Source organism: Artibeus jamaicensis, unplaced genomic scaffold, assembly GCF_021234435.1.
Source record: "Artibeus jamaicensis isolate MK-2021 breed Jamaican fruit bat unplaced genomic scaffold, CSHL_Jam_final contig_456, whole genome shotgun sequence".
NCBI classification, from domain to species: Eukaryota; Metazoa; Chordata; class Mammalia; order Chiroptera; family Phyllostomidae; genus Artibeus; species Artibeus jamaicensis.
This window is the reverse complement of record NW_026521839.1, coordinates 521,088-540,795: the sequence shown is the minus strand read 5'-3', so window position 1 is coordinate 540,795 and position 19,708 is coordinate 521,088. Positions and strand designations below refer to the sequence as shown.

The following is a 19,708-nucleotide window of genomic DNA, read 5'->3' as shown; positions in this document are numbered from 1 at the left end:
ATTACTGTGGCCTTGCAGTATAGTTTGATAATATGTAACATGATTCCTCCAAATTTGTTGTTCTTTTTCAAGATTAATGTGGCTATTCTGCGTCTTTTCTGGTTCGATGTAAATTTTTGGAATATTTGTTCTGTGAAATATGCCATTGGTATCTTGGTAAGAATTGTGTTGGATCTGTAGATTGCTTTGAGTATAATATGGGTTTTTAATGATGTTAATTCTTCCTATCCATGAACATGGTATATTCATTCACTTATTTGTATCTTCTTCGGTTTCTTTCCTTATTGTTATGTAATTAATTACGGATCTTTTGCATCATTGGATAAGTTTATTCCTGTAATTTTTGGGGGCACAGTGGTAAATGAGATTGTTTTCTTAGTTTATCTGATAGTTCATTACTGGTATATAAAAATGCACTGATTTCTGGGTATTTATTTTGTATCTTATTACGTAAATTCACTTTATCAGTTCTAATAATTTTTTGGTGGAATCTTCAGGGTTCTCTACATACAGTATCATGTTGTATGCAAGTAATGACAGTTTTACTTTTTCCTTTTCAATTTGGGTTCCTTTTATTCTTGTCTGATCACTATGGCTAGGACATCTAGTACTATGTTGAATAAAAGTGGTGAAAGTGGACATCCCTGTCATGTTTCTGATCTTAAGGGAAATGCTTTTAGTTTTTTCTCATTGAGTATGATGTTAACTTTTGGTTTGTCATATATAACCTTCATTACGTTGAGGTATGTTCCCTCCATTCCCACTTTGCTGAGAATTTTTATCATAAATGGATATTGGATTTTATCAAAGGCTTTTTCTGTATGTAGTCATAAGATCTTGTCATTTTAATTCATTATTTTTATGTGATATATTACATTTACTGATTTATAGATATTGTCCCAACCTTGCATCCCTGGAAATAATCTCACTTGATCATGGTGTGTGATTTTTTTTTAATGTTTTGCTAGATCTGGTTCACTAATACTTTGTTGAGGATGTTAGCATCTATGTTCATCAGGGATGATGTAATTTTTTTTGTAATGTCTTTCTTTGGTTTTGGAATTAGGATAATGGTGGCATATAAAATAAATAGACTCCCTGGCTTTGGGAGTCTTTTCTCTTGAATATTTTGGAATAGTTTGAGGGCAGGTTTTAGTTCTTTGAATGTTTGGTTAAATTCATCTGTGACACCATTTGGTCCAGGACTTTTGTTTGTTGGGAGCTTTATGATAACTGCTTCAATTTCAGTAGTTGTAATCTGTGTCTTCAGTTTTTCTGTTTTTTTCCTGATTTGGTTTTATAAGATTGTATGTTTCTAGGAATTTATCTATTTCCTTCAGATTGTCTAATTTGTTGGCATGTAATTATTTTTACTCTTACAGTCCTTTGTAAGGATTCTGTGGTGTCAATCCTCTTTCATTTCTGATTTTATTTATTTGGGTCCGCTTTTTTCCTTAATGATTTTTCATTTCAGATATTATGTTCTTCATTTCTTGTTTTGGTTTCCTTATGTGTTTCATGTCTTTTTTTCATACTGTTGTTGCTCTAAGTTCCTTGCTCATTCTTACAACCATTTCTTTGAATTCTGTATCTGATAAATTGCTTACCTCTAGAAAATATAGCTCTTTTTCTGGTGATTTCTCATGTTCTTTCACTTGGGGGGGTTTTCTTTGTCTCCCTATTTTGGCTGCCTTTTTGTGTTTGTTTCTATATATTAGTTACATCTGCTATAACTTCTGGTCTTGGTAGGGTGGTCCTATGTAGTGGGTGTCCTTGGGGGACCAGTGGCACAGTTTCCTTGATCACCTGAGTTGGGTGCTCCAGGAATGCTTCTTGTGTGGGTTCTGTAGGCCTTCTTGTTGTAATTGTTTTTATTGCTCTTGGCCCATTCCTGTGTGGTTTCGCCCCTCAGACTGGCTGACTGTGGGATTCAGCCCTGACTACAGTCTGTGAGCTGCTGTGCAGGTGATGACCACATGAAGCAGAATTTGCCTTAGCGGGGTCTGGTGCCTGCTGAGATTTCCCTTTAAATATACTGCTTACGAGGTGAATTGGATCTTACTCTGATGCTGTCTGAAGGTGGCCACTAAGTGTATGGGTTTTGCAGCCTCTTGGGAGGAACCTTGGTGCATGCCAGTGTCAGACACTGCTTGTGACTGGCTTTGGGCAACCAGTTTAGAGCTATAAACTGATCCACAGTTTGTGGCTGCCTCTGCTGGGCATAGGAAGGATCAAGCTGCACACCAAGGCCGGCTTTTACCAGTCCCAGGGGCAGGTCAGCAAAAGTCCCAAGGCACCATTGAAAGAGTCTATGGTGATACTGAAGTCGCATGAGATAGGTTCTCAATGAATCACCAGGTAGGGTCAATATGTGTTCACCAGATCTGATACAGGTTTAAACTCAGTTTCAGTGTTGTGTCTGAGGCCATTTATCAAATGTCCCAGAGTATACCAAATCTAGCTTCCACCTGCTGGGTACTCACACACCTTTGTGGTAGGGTGGGGTATTGGGGAATTGTCATGGTGAAGCCAGCAGATTTTATCAGGGCCAAACAGACCAAGATTTGTCTGTGTGAAGGAAGGGCTCTGCACTGGTGGACGGACCATGTGCAGAAAATTGCCCCCATTCTAGAGCCCCACAACTTAGTGTTCCAGATTCTCACAGGAGCCAAATCTCAGCTGGGTGGGGCTACCTGGAGTTGAGAGGATGGGGCTAATAGATCTGCCAGAAGGTGCCAGTCAGGTTTACAGGAAAGTGGGGGCAATGGCCCCCTCCCCAAAGCCATGCCTCAGTCATTGGTGCCCTTGGAGTCCTCCCAGACCTCAACCACCAGCAGCTAACACCTTCATAGTAGCAAGCTCTGCAGGGTGGGGTGACAGAGAGTTGGGAGCATGGGGCTATTGCACTTCCCCAGGCTGATGCCAAATGGGGGGAGTGCTCCAAGAAGAATGGTGTCTGCATTGTGGGAGAGGAACTATGCACAGTGATCCTGGTGGCTGTCCCTTCAGCTCTCCCCAAAGCCCCAAACCCCAATCTTCCTTCATGTAACTCTAATCTGCTCCGCCCTCCCTCCACCAGAGACCAGGGTGGATGGCTACTGACGAGATTGTGTGCATGTTGTGCGGGCCCTTTAAGAGAGTGACTTTGTTTCTAGAATACCTGCTGCTTTTCACAGGCAGATGTTAGGTGCCTCTTCTCAGATCTGGTATTCTGGACTGGGGAACCTGATTTGGGGTTGAGACCCCACACTTCTCAGGGGGAATATTTGCAGCTGAGATATCCCTCTGGAATCAGCTGCTTCCCGGGGGAGTGTGGCAAGCCCTTTTCACGTCTCTGCCCTTCCGTCCAGTCTCCATGTGGCTTCTTTTGTAAGTTCTTGGTTATAAGACTTCAGCTAGTCCTCAGTTGGTTATTCAGGTTGCTTGCTCTGTATTTCAGTTGTAATTCCAGTTTGGTCCTGGAAGAAGGTGAATGTAACATCCTTCTACTCTGCCACCATCTTGGGATAGTGCCACTGATCTCACTTTATTTTTATGAATGGTGTTGCTGTTTAACATTTTTATGAATGTCATTTAGTATATATGCATACACATTTCTGTTGAATATACATGGAATTGTTGAATGAACCCCACGAATTTTATTAGATTCCCACCAATAGTGTATGAGAGTTCCCAGTGCGGCATAATTAAAATGCAGTTGACCCTTAAACAACACCAGAGTTAGGGGTGCTGACCACTCACGCAGTTGAAAAATCCTTGTATGATTTAGATTGGCCTTCTGAATACTTGGATTCCCCGCCATGGATTGAAAATAAAGTTGACACTTGAAATCTGTGTATAAATGGACTGGGCAGTTCAAACCTGAGTTATTCAAGGGTCAACTGTACATCTGTTTTTCTAATTACTAATCTAAATTGTTACACAGTGGGATTTCATATTTTTGGTCTCTGGCTGCACACAAACTAAATTTTTAACTCTTTATTAATATACAGGGTGGGGCAAAAGTAAGTTTACAATTGTGGGTGTACAAAACACAGAGTTTATTCTTGTATTATTTATTTTTATTACAAATGTAAACCTAGTTTTGCGTACTCCATATATACAGTATATTTAATATCATAAAGTTCCTTTGGGAGAACAGAACTATTACTCTTTTTGGTGGGCCACACAATTAATATAGGTTAAAAATCTGTATGTTATTCTGATTATAAATTAACAAATAACAGATATGGTCTAATGATCTAATTATAACATGACCATGATAGTTGATAACAGTGTATTATATAATTAAAATTGGTTAAGAGAGAACTTAAATGTTCTCACCAAAACAGCAGTTTAAAAACACAGGTAAATATGTGAAGTGATGTATGTGTAATTAACTTTATGGAGGGAATTATTTCCCAATTTATATATCAGATCATCATGTTGTATTAAATATCTTACAGTTTTGTCACTTAGACTACAATAAAACTAGAAAGAAAAATTCAAATAACACAAAAATGAACAGAACAAACTGAAACAGCCTCTCTGTAGTTGGACCATTTGTTACTCTAACGAGTAAGGACAAGGGTTGTCTGTTACACACATTACCTGATTTTTTATCCCCCAGGTTTACTGAGATATAATGGACATATTATTAGTTTGTATGTATTAGTTTAAGATGTATGACATAATGATTTCATATATGTATAATCGTGAAGGGATTACTAAAATACATTTAGCTAACATCACCTCGCATAGTTATTTCTTGTGATGAGAATTTTTAGAATCTACTCTCCTAGCAGCTACCTAATTTTTTTTAAATGGTAGATATGGTATTTGGATAGGGCTGTTTTGATACATTAATTCTATATGTTCCACAAGGCAAATGTTCAGTGTCAGATTATAAATGGTCATCCCCCATAAGGGATAATGGGAATTTTTCCTTAGATCACAGACCAGTACCTATGCAAAACAGTAATTAACTGGTATGGGTCTGGCCTACTGTACACTATTGCAATGCAGTGAGCTGAGTGTTCTGTGGAAACATTAGGCAAATGCTTCATGAAGCTCTTAACATTTATTTTAGAAAAGTAAAGTGACACCCCAAATTTAAAACTTTTATCCCATTTTTCAGAATTAAATCAAGAATTGGGGATACTCTACAATCCAGCATGGTTAATAGGAACACTGGAGGAATAACAAAGCTTTCCCTTATATGATGAAACTTTGTGGCCCTATTCTTTTGTCTTTGTTGTTTTGTCTTTTAAAATTCAACTTTTGCTTTCTCTTATTATTGAAATTTGCTGGGAAGGGGAAAACCGTTTATACTGTAGTACTGAGGAATAATTTGAAGCAGAGCAGGTTTACTTTGAGTTAGGATAGTAGGTGTTTAACACTTGTTGAGTATGTAGATGAGCTCGGGAGTACTTGTCATAGTTGTATGGCATTTCAGTACAGAAAATGGGAGGAGTTTTGTCAAATACAGGTGGGTTGTAAGAGATGCCATATGATGAATAAACAGTTTAAAAAAATAATGACTTAAATTTTTCAGGTTTCAGCCTAAGTAATGTAGATTATCAAAGTCAAAGGCCAATAATTATATTAAGACAATATTTGTTTATGATCCTTATATCATTTCTCCTAAGCAATTTATTATCAAACCAAGATGGCTTTTATTTACATGACAGAGAAATAAATCATGGGTTATCTTGGGCAAATCAGAACATATGATCCACTAATTAAAAGGGACATCAATTTTTTTAGCTTGCATTGGAGATTGTTTGTAAATCTACTTTAACAGATTTTTCTCCCCATCAGTTACACTTTTTAAGTATCACACCGTTTGAAGAAATAATTACTGAATATAAGTACAAACTTTTGTGTTTTTCTAAAATCTATTTTAGGCTGCAAACCAAGGGTCAAAATTTAAAGACCGTCGGCTACAAATATCATGGCACAAGGCCAAAGTGCCTTCTGTATCCACTGAGACTGAGGAAGAAGAAGTTAAGGAGGAGGTAATATAATGATTGAAAATAAGAGTTAGGGAATAAAAAGAAAGAAAAGTTGAATAGATTGTTTCCCAATTATAGATTTTTCTTGACATTAATGTAAATGGTAATAAAAATGTTTTGTTTTTTACAAATTATAGCTTTCTAATTTTTTGAGATGATTTTATTTATTTTTAGAGAGAGGGGACGAGAAGGAGAGAGTGAGGGAAAGAAACATCAATGTGTGGTTGCCTCTTGCGTATACAGTAGTGGGGGCCTGGCCCATAACCCAGGCATGTGTCCTGACTGGGAATCAAACTGGTGACCTTTTGGTTCACAGCCCATGCTCAGTCCACTGAACTACACCAGCCAGGGCTGAATTCTTTCTTGAATGCGACTAGTCTAAAAGTTTATTAAAGTAGGTAACAGGTACAGAAATATAAAAAGCTCTTTGAGTGATTATTTTCTGGTATAAGAGAGACTGTTCTTTTTTATTTGCATTTATTTGCACTCTAGTTGTATTTTTATTCTGGCAAATGAGGACACTGATTATATGAACAAATTAAATTTTAGCTGGTTGTTTTAGCTTTTCATTTTTGGGGGTTGCATAAATAATGGATTTTACTTTCATTCCATTTATGTATAATTGGTTAAAATAACAGTGTAAGAAAGTAAGACATAACAGGGAAGACTAGGAAAGTCAAGGACTTAAATAAGTATTAAATAATCAGCCTATTAAAATATATGAGAATTGATTTTGCTTTTTTACTCCTATATTTCTCATTAGTTTATTAAAATGGACACTCAACCAGCATTACAAATTACTCCTGATTTATGACAATTTTGGTTTAAGAGATATTTAGCATTTATGGTTGATCAAGAGTCTTTTAGCTCCACAGGTAATTTTATGTAACAAAAGCAGAAACATTTCCTTGTTAAAAAGAAGAAAAGAAAGAAACATCTCAGTATTTTGGGAATATTTCTAGCTACTTCTCCTTTGTGTAGCATTTTACATTCTTATATAAGATTTGGAATGTCATTGACATGGGGAAGTTAGTATATTCTCCCCTCATAATAATCAGATATAAAGGAAAAGTTTAGGAATGGTCACTTACTTACTTGCCTCATTTTACTTTTATTTTTCCTACTAAATGTTCACATATTATTTATTTTTCTGATGACATTAGAATAGAAATCCTAGTCTGTTCTAATTCTATTTTCTATTCAAACTAAGCAACGTTAGCAGGGGAGAATATACAGACAGGGTGGGACAAAATAGCTTTACATTTGTGAGTACATAAAACAGTTTATTCTCGTATTATTATTTATTAATCATATTATTTTTTTATATGAACAACTGTAAACCTACTCTTACTTTACTGTGTACATTTAAACATGTTTTAGGGTTTTGTTTTGTATGTGTTTTTTGTCTAGAAAGATACTTGTAAATCCTGCCTGAGCTTTTATATTTAGTCTCTTTGTCCTTTATTCTAAAATGTATTTTATTTAACTTGCTTGTACCACTAAGCAGATTTTTTCCTCTCTTTCTCCAGGAAACAGAAACCTCAGATTTGTTTTTGCCTGATGATGATGACGAAGATGAAGATGAATATGAGTCTCGTTCATGGCGAAGATGAAATCTGAAGCAAGCTGTATAATTTTTAGGAATATTGTTTAGAAGAACAACTTTTTAAATTTATTTAAAGAAGTCAATGAGCCAAAAAAATTTTTTATTTTTCTTTTCAAAACAGTAGATTTAAGGACAGCAAATTTGCTAATTAAATACATCTCATAACTGTTCGTGGTATTAAAGCACCAAAGGCCTAGTGACTTTTATGCAGTTGTGAAGATCCACAGAAATGACATGGATAATCTCTAGAGCCTTACTTTCCACACCATCTGTTTTTGTTGCTATTGGTGTTGGATTATGATGTAAATGACAGGGTGTTCAGAAATCTTATTTTGGATTATAATCTGCTGATAAAATTTCATTAAATGTCAAAGTTGCCTGGAATCTCTTAACTCTTAGCTATTATGGAAGGGTCGTCAGACAATAGGAGACATTTGTAATTAAAATACCCTTTTGCTTTCAAGAGTTCTCTTGGAAGAAAAGTAAATTTATTTTATTTTTTACTGAGGAGGAGCCCAGTTTGTGTTCAGTCTAAATTTTGAGGGGGTGGGGGTTATGTGCACTAGTAAATCCTATTTTAGTGTGAACCGTAACAAACTCTGTGTTCTTAAATGCTATAAGGTAATGATAGCTAGTTCCATAGTATTTTCATTCTGTCATTATAGTAACTCTCCTGGACTTCTGTTGCTGCTGATCCTTAATTTGCTTTGAAATTAGTGAGCATTGGTTCATTTTTTTTTAACATTTTCAGAATATAAAATGTTTTCACCTATTGCCCCTTTCTGTTCCCCATATTCTTTCTCCTACCTTTTTATTAATAGGCCTGACTTACCCGTTATTGAGATAAGTGATTCTTTTAGGCCACCAAGAGTCAACCCCCAATAAAAGTTTAAACCAGCACCTTGATAAATAAGTGTTTTGATGAGAATAATGAAAGAATTTATGGGGGAGAGTCAGTCACAGCTTTTTTTTTTTTTTTTGATGCTTTAGTTTAATAGTTCAACAAAAGGGTTAAAAAAATATCTGAAATTCTTTTCCTAAATTTAAACCATGGTGGTGAGGTGGTAAGGTTGGGGCTGGGGTAGGGTAGGGGGATGGTGTGCTAGTAATAAATGGGAGTCATAACTTGACTTTGATCAGATGACCTTATTTTTTGATAATTTTGTAGCTTGTTGCTATCCATGAACATATGCATCCTTCAATAGACAGTTTCCTTCACTGTGTGCATTCTTACTGTACACTATATAGAATATCTGTTGAGTAAAATATATGTAAATTTATGTCCTTGTGTTCTGAATGTTAGATGGAAAAGCAGAGGAGCAACACTACACTGTATTGACCCTTGGGGAAATAAACGATTAATGTACATAGGATGTCACTTTTTCAAAGATATACACATTTATGTTTTTATATATATGTGATGTGAAAATTTGAAACTTCCTGTTGGCTCCAGAAGGTTCTTGGTGATCACTATATCAACTATTTTGTTTCTTGAGGTAAAGACTGTTTCTCAAAATAGAAACTATTCATTAAGAAACTTAAAACCATCAGGACTCTAGATTTACTTAGCTACAAGAAGTTAAATCTCACGTTCTGATTATCTTTTCTACTCATTTTCCTGGAATGATGTGTCAAACCAGGATCATATTTATGTTCATGTAACTTTCCCTTCATATTGTAATAACAAGGACTTCCTCTTCCTAGGTGGTTGTTATATTTCCAATAACACTGAAACTAAAATAAGCTTATAAAAGAATGGAAAACGTTACAATGGGGTACCTAGAATAAGCAATCTTGCTCCTTCCTCCTCCATCATCTCTAATGAAATTTTCTTGATGTCTGTGGCTCAGTGGGTATATATTTTGAAAGATGCATTGTGGTGAATATTTTGAGTCCTGACAGTTTAAATGTGATAGAGGGAACAAAGGATTTATATATTTTTTGTACAAAGTTTTTTCTTAAACTGTATAATTTTGTAAATAATTTGTTTGGTTTTTTTTTTGTGTGTGTGTGTGTGTACTAAAACTACCAGCGTATAGATTTCAATAAGAATTGTTGTATTTTTGTATTTGGAAACTGAAAATTGCAGTAAATTAATGGAGCTGTAAGAAAATTTTCAGTAGACTGACAGTTCAACAGAATGAGATTCCTTTTCATGTGATTTTTTTAACCTCAAAATTGACATCTTACTACACTCTGTATGGGGAAAATTGAGGGTTTGTTTGCCTTTTTAGTTCTTGGGGGAGCGGGGGTGGAAGAGAAGAATGTTCAAGTGAAGAATAGATACTTTCCTAGTAATATTTGAGACCCTTTGTATAAAACTTTTTCAATATACTTATATAGTACTGAAATACTTTTAAAATGTTACAAGAATTCTAAAACATCTTTGACTCTTAAAAATGAATTCAAAATATGTGTTAAATGTAATATTTAAAAAAGTTAATGTTAGCATAAGATAGTTGAACATATATATTTTTTTCCTTTAGGATTTTGGATTCCCAACTCAAGTCCCCAACTGTTAGTATTTCTCCTAAAAATGACCATGACTTTTTTTTTTTTTTTTTTGCGTCTTCAGTTGCAGAGATAACATATACCATCCGAGGCAACCTCTATTCTTTTTAATGTGTATGACATGACATCTTTCTAAGTAGGTGATGACCAGTCTGCCTAGACCAGCCAGCCTGATTTACTAATGGATTGCTGCCCAAGCTTAAAAAGGGAACCCCAGGGAATGCAGAATTTCCCTCAATTTCTTCAGGTTGTATCAGTGAAATAATGTCACTAGCTAAGATGATAAATCGGAAAACAGTCTTGTTAGAGTGAAAAGGTCCTAGTGACGAATCATTTTTGCAAAAAGAAGGGGGAAAAAATCATGTGAAAAGGAATAGTGGTTCCTCTTTATGTATAGTATGCCTGTATTATAGTTTTTATCAAATTGTGAACTTGTGTAATAGTATAATAGGAGATATTGTTGAATTTCTAACTGTTTATACATTTAAATTCATATATGTAATGTTTGTTTTATCAATTACAATCTGAATTTCTAAGCATGTTGACTTTTGCAATAAAGATGCAATATGGAATGGTTCACGATTGGAAAAAAAGAAAAGAAAAAAGATAAAAGTATTATGAATTTAAAAGAATTTGGAAAATTTATGAACCATTCCAAAAATTATAATAATCACCAAAAGAGCTGTAATTCTGGCTTGTTCTGGAAAGAAAGAAAATGTGTGTGTATGCTTGCTTGTGTGTGAGCATGAGTGAGTAGTGGATATATGTGTGTGTGTGTTTTATGTTGAGTTTGTATACATGAAAGAATGCCACTCTGAATTTGGGCACTGAAGTCTCCAGCTATGAAATGTTCAGTAGAGTAACTCCCTCAATAGGGTGGTCTTGGAAATGAAAGAGAAAGGGATTAGAAGTATTACTTGTGAGTGAGCTTTGATAGCCATATTTCTTTGTTCAGGATGGGTCTTGGTATCCCAGATATAAAGCACAAGAAATTTTATGAAAGCCATTGTTATCTTGAGGATATTCAAGATGCCTGCCAACAATATGGGAAAAATGTTTTTTTGAAGCAGAATAGAGAGAGAAGAAAGAACATGTTGAAGAGGTGACCTCTGGTGGAGACTTGTAAGGAATGACAGAAGGAAGCTAAGGACTGGGAGGTGATGAGAAACAGAAGTTTATTGCTTGGGCTTGTAGTTTCTCGTTTTAAAAATTGGCTTCTTACAGAACTTCCCTTTAAATATTCATTGTCTAAGAAGAGTCATTTTGAAGGTCTCAGCTTATCCAGGAAAATAACTAAAGAATGGGAATAAATTTCATTTTCAGTCTTTTCAAATAAACAGATTGCATCTGTATTTTATGAATTAGGTAAATAGTAAATAAGCTGTGTGACCATTTGTTTTGAATAGATGATAATTCTATATATGTTTATAATAGTTCTGGGAATTTTAGCAGGGACAAACAATTCTACACATGGTTATATCTATGTAATAGTCAAATGTTTTACTAAAATAGATCATTAAAATTACTGGTTTTGTGTGGGTTTTTTTAAACTAACTTTCATGTAAATTATTCTAAAGCTAAGGGTAAATTTTGAATCATGAGCCTCAGTATACTACCTAGTCTGGATTTAATTATGTTCCAGTATCAGTAAATGGAAGATAGGAGCATTTATGTCAACACTTGGGATCGTTTTAGATGGCAGAGTCAGGGTTGCTTATACCAGCACATGTGCCATTTTTGAGGGGGCCAGTGACCACCAATTCAAAACTAAGGCTATCAGCTGCTGGTGCATGTGTTATGAATCACCTTCATTTATGCTCAACTGATTTTTTGCAGCCAAGTGATCTCTTTTCTACAGGATCATCTACCATTTGGTTTCGTACCTGGTTCTGCAATCAACCTTAGGTTAACTAAACCATCCCTGCATTCTGATAGGTGACTTGATACAGGTAAAATTAAGGTCAGAATAGTGTTTGGGGACTGTTGCAAGGTATTTGCAGTTTGGGTGTACACTTTTTTTAGGCTACCTCTGCAGACTTTATTTGTTTTTGACAGTGGTGGTCATTGAGCATGATAAACATTGCTGAAGGCCCTATCTAATCCCAGAGCCCATTAGCTTGTTGTCCATGAACTAAGCCTGTGTTTCCTATATCACTTCATATAATTCTCATAGTTTGATATAGTGGTCTATTAGTAATTAAAATGATATAGTTATTTTTTATATAGGGCTACTGGTTTAGTATTTGATTGCTCAAAATTGTTGTTTACTTTATGTTTTGTCAGGGTGTCAAGGTTGGAAACAAGCCGCCTTAGTTGCCCAGGCCTGTTCCTGTTAAAAACTTCATAAAAGTGAATGTCTTGTTAACAGTTTTGTAAAGTCCTTGTGATTCCATCTTTTCTAAGTTTGCCCCAGAGGGCTATTAGTGTGAGATACTGATATATTTCTCCCAATTTGAAGTTAAATTAGATAATGACTAATAGAGGCCTTGCCCAATTCTTTTGGTTTCTTGAGGATGATTTGGCCTCAAGGTTGAGGCTGTGCACGTGATTAGTTTGAGCTTTTAGACTTAACACTGCCTGTTTATTTGTGTAAACATTTGTTCCTGTGTAAACTGTTGAGTCCTGGTTCTGGAACCACCCTCCAACAAAAGGTTTGTTTATTGTAGGATTCAAGTTTTTAACACTTAGAGCCTGTAGGGGGCTCTAGGAGGCAAAATATAGTCAGCCTTAGAGCAGTGACCATCTTTGAGAGCAACTCAGTGGAAAATATTTTTCATTGCAATCCAACATACACATACACCCCCAAACAAAAGCCTACCAAACAGGCCCTGGCTGGCATAGCTCAGTGGATTGAGCTCGGGCCTGCGAACCACACGATTGCAGTTTGATTCCCAGTCAGGGCACGTGCCTGGGTTGCAGGCCAGTTCCTGGCAGGGGACTCATGAGAGGCAACCACACATTGATGTTTCTCTCCTCCCCTTCCTCTCTAAAGCTAAATAAATAAAATATTTAAAAAATAATATTAAAAAATAAAAACAAGTATATATATATATATATATTTTAAAAAGCTTACTAAACAATACCCTGACTACTCAGTATGCACCTGAAATACTTTATTCTTGTCAGGACCCACTGTTTGGCTTTCAGAATTTCAGGTTAAAAAACATTAGCTTATTGAGGTACAGGGTGAATTAGCATTTTAAATCATCTCTTCTTTGCTGTGTTATTCTACTCAAAATACTATTTTGAGTATGAAATGATACAATTTAACATTCTGTATTTTGCTTGGAAAAGTAGTCTACAGTCTGAAATTAAAGGTGGAAATGTAAACATCAATGTCTGTTTGATGTTCTTGAACCTGAAGTTACTCTCTAGATTTTTAATTTTTAAGATGGACAACTGTGAGTGACTTAACTTGCCTGCACTTTTATATTTTTGTCATTATTTGACCTGGGAAGGGAGTAGAATACTGGTATATTGGTGCTACCTTTTACGATATTCACATCACTTTCTAGAAATTCTTTATAAAAAAAAAAAGACCTATTTGTGAAGTCCATATACCTATAGCTCTTTAGTGTCTGAATCAATAAAAGACTATTTGGTATTGAGTTTTGCATTTAGAGTCACCTTAGCTATCAGCCATCAGTGTATGCCAAGCTTGATATCTCTGTGAGAAAATTGTATACATTCCAGCCTTGTGCCATTACATGTCACCATTTTAAAACATTCTCTCCTAGGTTTATGAGAAATAGGAGATATTGATAGATCCCTATATAAAATATGATGATGTAATTCTTGCCACTTTCCTTAGGCATGTCATTTTTATCTTTACATGTCTGAGCTTTTCTAGTTTGTAAAATATAAAGGGGAAAAATGTGAAGAGATTAAGAATGTGTTGACCAGAATGTTGCTGTATCTTCAGAAATCCACAGAAGGAGAACCATTAAGTGCAAAGTAATGAAATCAGCCCTAATCATTGAAGTGTAAGTTATTTGTACATTTCAGAATTTGTCCTCTCTGTATATTCCTTTTGGGATTCCTTAAGCAATAAAACCTGACTTTCCTGTAATACCTTGGTGCTGAGTAGATATTTTCAACTTATGTGGTTGATAAAATTTTAAACTGTTCACTTAAAAAATACCTGGCATATAGGAGTGGATCAATAGTTTTCCTGCATCCACCCTGTGTTGGTAGCAGCCCTTGGAAGATGCTCTTACTTTCCTTGTTCAGCTTTGAACTTGGTTTAAGAGAGATTAAGTGCTACCCTGGAGGTCTCACAGCCTGTCATGGTAGGAGTAGGATTTGAACAGATCTGACTCCAGAATGCATGCTCTTAACCTCTGTGCTCTGCTGCTAATAAAATGGAGTATTGCAAGTCTGTGGAATATCACTGGTCTTTCTTATTAGTGTCTGTCAAACACTGCCATTCTGGTCCCATCTATGTCATCTGCCTTGGATTGGCACCATGCTCCCATGGGGAGCAGCAACAATATGCTTTTAGGTAGCATATTGGAAACCATAGCAAACTTTATATATGCTAATTTGTGGGGAAACATTTTAAAGTAATTTTCGGTGACCTCCATAAGGTACAGCCAGCCAATTTGATACATTTTACAGTAATTTGGCTATATCATAACATGTTTATTTTATTTTCAATTTTATCTTAAATAATTTCCTGTGGCAAACCAAATTATGATAATCTTGCAGTATTTCTATCTTGTTTCTTTGTGTTTTTCAATATTTCTGGTGCCTTCTTTTAACCTTGGCATTAAAAAAATCATGTTGTACATAAATAAGTTACATGCTTCAATTTAATGATGTTTTTCATATAGTATACTGAATTTCCTAGACAGAAAGTGCTGAGAATAGCAGTGTTCATTTATAGTTATGTTTATGCCATAGATTTTTTAAAAAGAATATATTCTCAGTGAATAGAACTGATGTTCATGTTCTATTGTTTATGAATTATTTGACTTCTGTAAGTTTTTTATTTTAATAGTGCTAGTCTAAATCCTTATGGATTTCTAATTTTAACTATTTTGGCAACTAAAATGTTTATTGACTACTAATTGTGTGGTAGTAATTGTGATCTGAAAAAAAACAAAAAAACAAAGTTGTAAGCACCCTTGAGAGAAAGGGAGCTTTTATTCTTGACAAATTTAGTGGCCACTGGGAATATTTCCAATGTGGTAACTGTATCAGAAAAATTGCTGAGACAAAATGACTATAACATTTTCTTGATAACAGTACATGTTACTAGAAAGGTGTTTACCCCTAAAAGTTGGGTTGTGTCATTGAAAAATATTTTGCTGTCATCAAATACTTAAAAATCATGTGTATTTTTAAAGCATTGTCAACATGTTTTCCTTTGCAGTATTAAAGGGGGGATTTTTATACATAGAACTTAGTTTCTGAAAATCATAGTTTTGTATTTTTTTTAAATTTCTACCAATGACTTTGAAGCACTTCTCTCCCTGTGATTTATTTAAATCCTAATAAATTATACATTTCTGCACATTAGCTATTCATGTGAAAATTATTTAGAGTTATCTCAATAGAACCGTGCTGTGTGGTCTCCTGAGGCCCCAAGTATGTCAAAGAAGTTTCATCCACTCTTAGTTCTATGTTTTCAAATGACTCCTGTTAATAAAGCAGATAAAGCTGAAGGGAAGTCTTTAAAGATTGAAGTGAATGATTAAAATCTACTTAGAAGTGAGAACTTATTTATGCAAGCACTCTTTTTTTTTTTTTAATAGCAAGCTTCTGTGCTGAGTTCCTAATATTTTTTGGAAAGTTATTTGTGAACTGTAGGCATCTTTTCTCAGAAATGGCTGTATCTTGAAAAAAAGAAAAGAAACTAGTACTTTCAGGTGTTCAGAAAACTTTGAACATTGTCTGTAGAAAAAATGCACAGCATATTTTGTTTCTCCTTTTTTACAACCCAGGAGGACTGGCTTTTCGTTCACTTTGAGATTTGATTATTTTCACTAGTAGTGGTTTTGTGCTTCATAAACATAGAGTTGGGAGAAAGGATTTCGTAGATGGTTTCACTTGTTTTTCTTTAGGGCTACATAAATTCGACACAAAATAGAAAAGTACAAAGAGTTTTGATTATGTTTGACATTTTCAGTTGGGCTATCATCATTTTTGCACAGAATGTGTGTGTGTGTGTGTGTGTGTGTGTACACCATAAATAAGAAAACATCAGACAGGGTAAAATATTCTGCACACAGAAGCCCTTGAATAACTCAAGTAAATGGCTTGAATAACCAGCAAAAATAATTTTTATTAAAAATCTATCTCTGCCTTTTATTTGGTTAATTTTTATTTCATTCACCACAGTCAGTTTTAATGGTGCTAAGAAATTGTTGTAAACTTGGAAAAGGAATTGTGAAGACTATTATCATTATTGTTATTATGTAAAGATTTTATTTTTAGAGAGTGTGGAAGGGAGGGAGAAAAACAAACATCAGGTGTGAGAGCAGCATCGATGGGGTGCCCCCGCAACCCAGGCACATGTCCTGACTGGGTATCCAACCAATGATCTTTTGGTTCACAGGCCCCTGAACCACACAGGCCAGGGCAAGACTGTTATTATTTCCCATGAGTTTTGTTTTTCATTTTACTCAAGCATGGTGCCATTTTTTGTGTATACTTTTAATATCAATCTGGAAGAAGGAGGGCAAGCAGAACACTGAGGACCCACAGTTCTGATGCAGGTAGTTCACCTCCCACCATTGAGTGGTCAAGAAAATCCCAGCCTTATTTCGTCCTTTCAACAACTCTGTGAGGTGCACTAGGCGTTTTCCCTTTTTGTGTAAGGGGAAGAGAGGGGTGTGTCACTTCCAGTCTCAAAGCAAAACCAACAATTGAAGCTCCCTTATATCTGAGTTCAAAGTAAGTCTTTTAATCATTGCTCGATACTGTGTTCATGTCCCAGTTCATGCTACCTGGGTGAACTGGGGTTAATTCATCTTTTGAATGCTCAGTTTACTCTCATAAAATGGGCATTTGTGCCCCGGCTGGTGTGGCTCAGTGGATTGAGTACCAGCCTGCAAACTAGAGGGTTGCTGGTTTGATTCCCAGTCAGGTCACATGCCTGGGCTGCAGGCAAGGTCTTCAGTAGTGGTCGCAGGAGAAGCAACCACGCATTGATGTTTCTTTTCCTCTCTTTCTCCCTCCCTTCCATCTCTAAAATTAAATAAAATCTTATTTTAAAATGGGTATTTGTTCACAGGATGGCAATAAATGTTAAGTGAGTTCGTGTTTCTGTAAGTTCTCTGTGAAATGTAATCCACTATTAGCAGACCTTTTTTTCTAATTTTTATTGAATTGTTTGAGTGGAGTTATTCATACCTACAGTTCAATTTTCTACATTGGATATTAAATCTTGTGGAACTGCCTAAATGTGTTGAGCAATGCTGGAGAAAAGAGAAAGGAATACTTCATACCTGAGTTTGCACTTCTACATTTCATTCATATGCCCCTTAATCAATTAGATGCAGACAAACAGACTCTAGGCAGTGCCATTTCTAGTCCTTAGTAATTTAAAATGTACATTTCATCTAGCCATGAGGTAGGTCCCGTTGCTTACAAGTCACTTACTGCAGATGGTTGGAGGGGTCTCTTTCCTGACCAGAATCCCCTTACCAGTCTTTCACAGAAGAACATATTTCTCTACATATTGATGCAGTACACTACAGAAAAATATTTCCCCAAAGTCTCAATCCCTTTGACCTGGGAATTCATTTAACAGTCATATTTCAGAATCACCCTTCCTGGCTGTTTTGTTTACTGTATGATCTGCTGTAGTCGGATAAATCCTTTAGTGTGAATCTCTTAAGTAAAATGAGATTGTTCCTTGTTTTAACAATGCTGTACAGTGTATATTCTTGTATATAAAATGGTGGTCCATGAACTATGCTTTAGGGTGACCATTGGGAAACAAAATAGTAAAATTGATACTATTTTGCATATAGATTTGGGGAACACTGGAATTAGCTGTTATATATATCATAGTAACATGTATGTGAAGTAACTGCACAAATTGCTCATGCATTTTGTGTTTCTAGATAAAAGGCAGAAAAAATACTTAAAAGCAAGCTGTCATTTTCTCCATCTCTACAAAAAAGTATCAAAGGTACTGAAAAGAATTCTGAAAACTATTAAGCATTTCTTTAGTTACATTGTAACCATTTAAGCAAATGTATTGATTTGTTGAACATTCTGGAAGATAAAAATTGCTTTAAACACTCAAGGAATAGACACACATTTTGTTTAGAGAGAATGGTACCTTCCCTGTGCTTGCTCCCCCCTCCTCACTCTTAACTTACCCCACCATCATCAGAGTGACCACAGGGAAGCATTTTCTTTTTGAGACTGTTTTTATAGCTGTTTTACACTTTCTCAGGACTGCAAGCCTTCCCACCTTTGAAACCCATTCCCTCTAGCAAAGGGTTCCCCTTCAGGGTGAAAGGAGGCTGTGGCCCCATGACTCCCTCAGAGATGGCCAGCAGCAGTAGGCTTCATTCACTAGGCCCTGAGGGGGGGCTCTGCCCAAAGGCCTCCCCCCCACACTGCCACCCGCTGCCACGGATGAGAATAAGTCTACCAAGACATGATCTGCTTGGGGAGGAAAGGTAGCCGACCTCTCAAAGGAGAAGGGGCAAGAGCCTTTTCCTCAATGGGCTTTTATTGGGTTCAGTTTGCATAGGAATACAGGTAAAGCTCATCAATCATTGTCAGGCAGTTAGGATCAAACAATAGATAACATACAAAGAATTATGAGGGCTTATTCTGAGATGGTCAGTTAGCTAAAAAGCTATAAAACTTTGGGAAACAAACTCATTTCATGCTTGGACCCTTATCAGAAAATTGAGGGCATTCTTAGTAAAGCAGGTTTCACAGGATTTAGTGCCCCTGGGGACCCTGTCCTTTCCAGCACAGGGCTGTACCCATTTCTGGCATCATTTCAGGCTTAAGTCAGGCAGGGGAAGTAAGACAGCCAAAAGATTAGAAGACTCCTTATAGACAGAATGAGGACTCAGGCTATGTCAAAGCCGAGGGGTGAGGGTCCATCACCCCCTTTTTCTATAGCCCCTCAAGTCCTTCCCTGAGGGCCCCCTCATGACTATGCCTGTGTTAGGTCGTCCCTCCTTTGAGGAATCTTACCTGTCATTGGCTAACTGGTCAGGCTTGGCCAAGCAAGGTGAAATAAAGGGGGTAGAGGCAGTGCCTCTGCCTGGGTGATAAGCTCTGTCTCCTTAGTGGCTTATGGTCCCAAGGTCTCTCACTCAGCCTTAGGCCTGGGGAGTTATAGCTTCTGAAACCAGGCAGAGTGGCTCCCAACAAGCCGCTTTGTTTTCTGCCTCATTCTTCCTTATTGTTGGAGTGATTAACTTAATGTGATTACCCAGAAGCCAGAGGTGAGATTGCACTTCAAATTTAAAATCAAAACGGGATAGCAGGAGTGAAATTTTTGATAATGGCTTTATCTAAACTAGAGCTGGAACGTTATGTGAAGGGGCCTATAATGGCTTTATCTAAACTAGAGCTGGAACGTTATGTGAAGGGGCCTTTTCTACTGTAATGAATATTA

General features: G+C 36.1%; 1 protein-coding gene across 2 annotated transcripts in view; it reads left to right on the top strand.

Annotated features, from left to right (window-relative positions):
• The window catches only part of RBM27 (RNA binding motif protein 27), an 83,079-nt gene extending 68,089 nt beyond the window's left edge, over positions 1 to 14,990 (top strand). Inside the window, exons 20-21 of one of the 2 annotated variants that reach the window (XM_037163339.2) lie at positions 5,886 to 5,996; positions 7,523 to 14,990. In XM_037163339.2, the coding sequence (XP_037019234.2) occupies positions 5,886 to 5,996; positions 7,523 to 7,606 (195 nt within the window). In that variant the 3' untranslated portion in view covers positions 7,607 to 14,990. The remainder of the gene's footprint in view (positions 1 to 5,885; positions 5,997 to 7,522) is intronic. The other variant, XM_037163338.2, reaches the window with a different exon arrangement.
• The last annotated feature ends 4,718 nt before the right edge of the window (positions 14,991 to 19,708 follow it).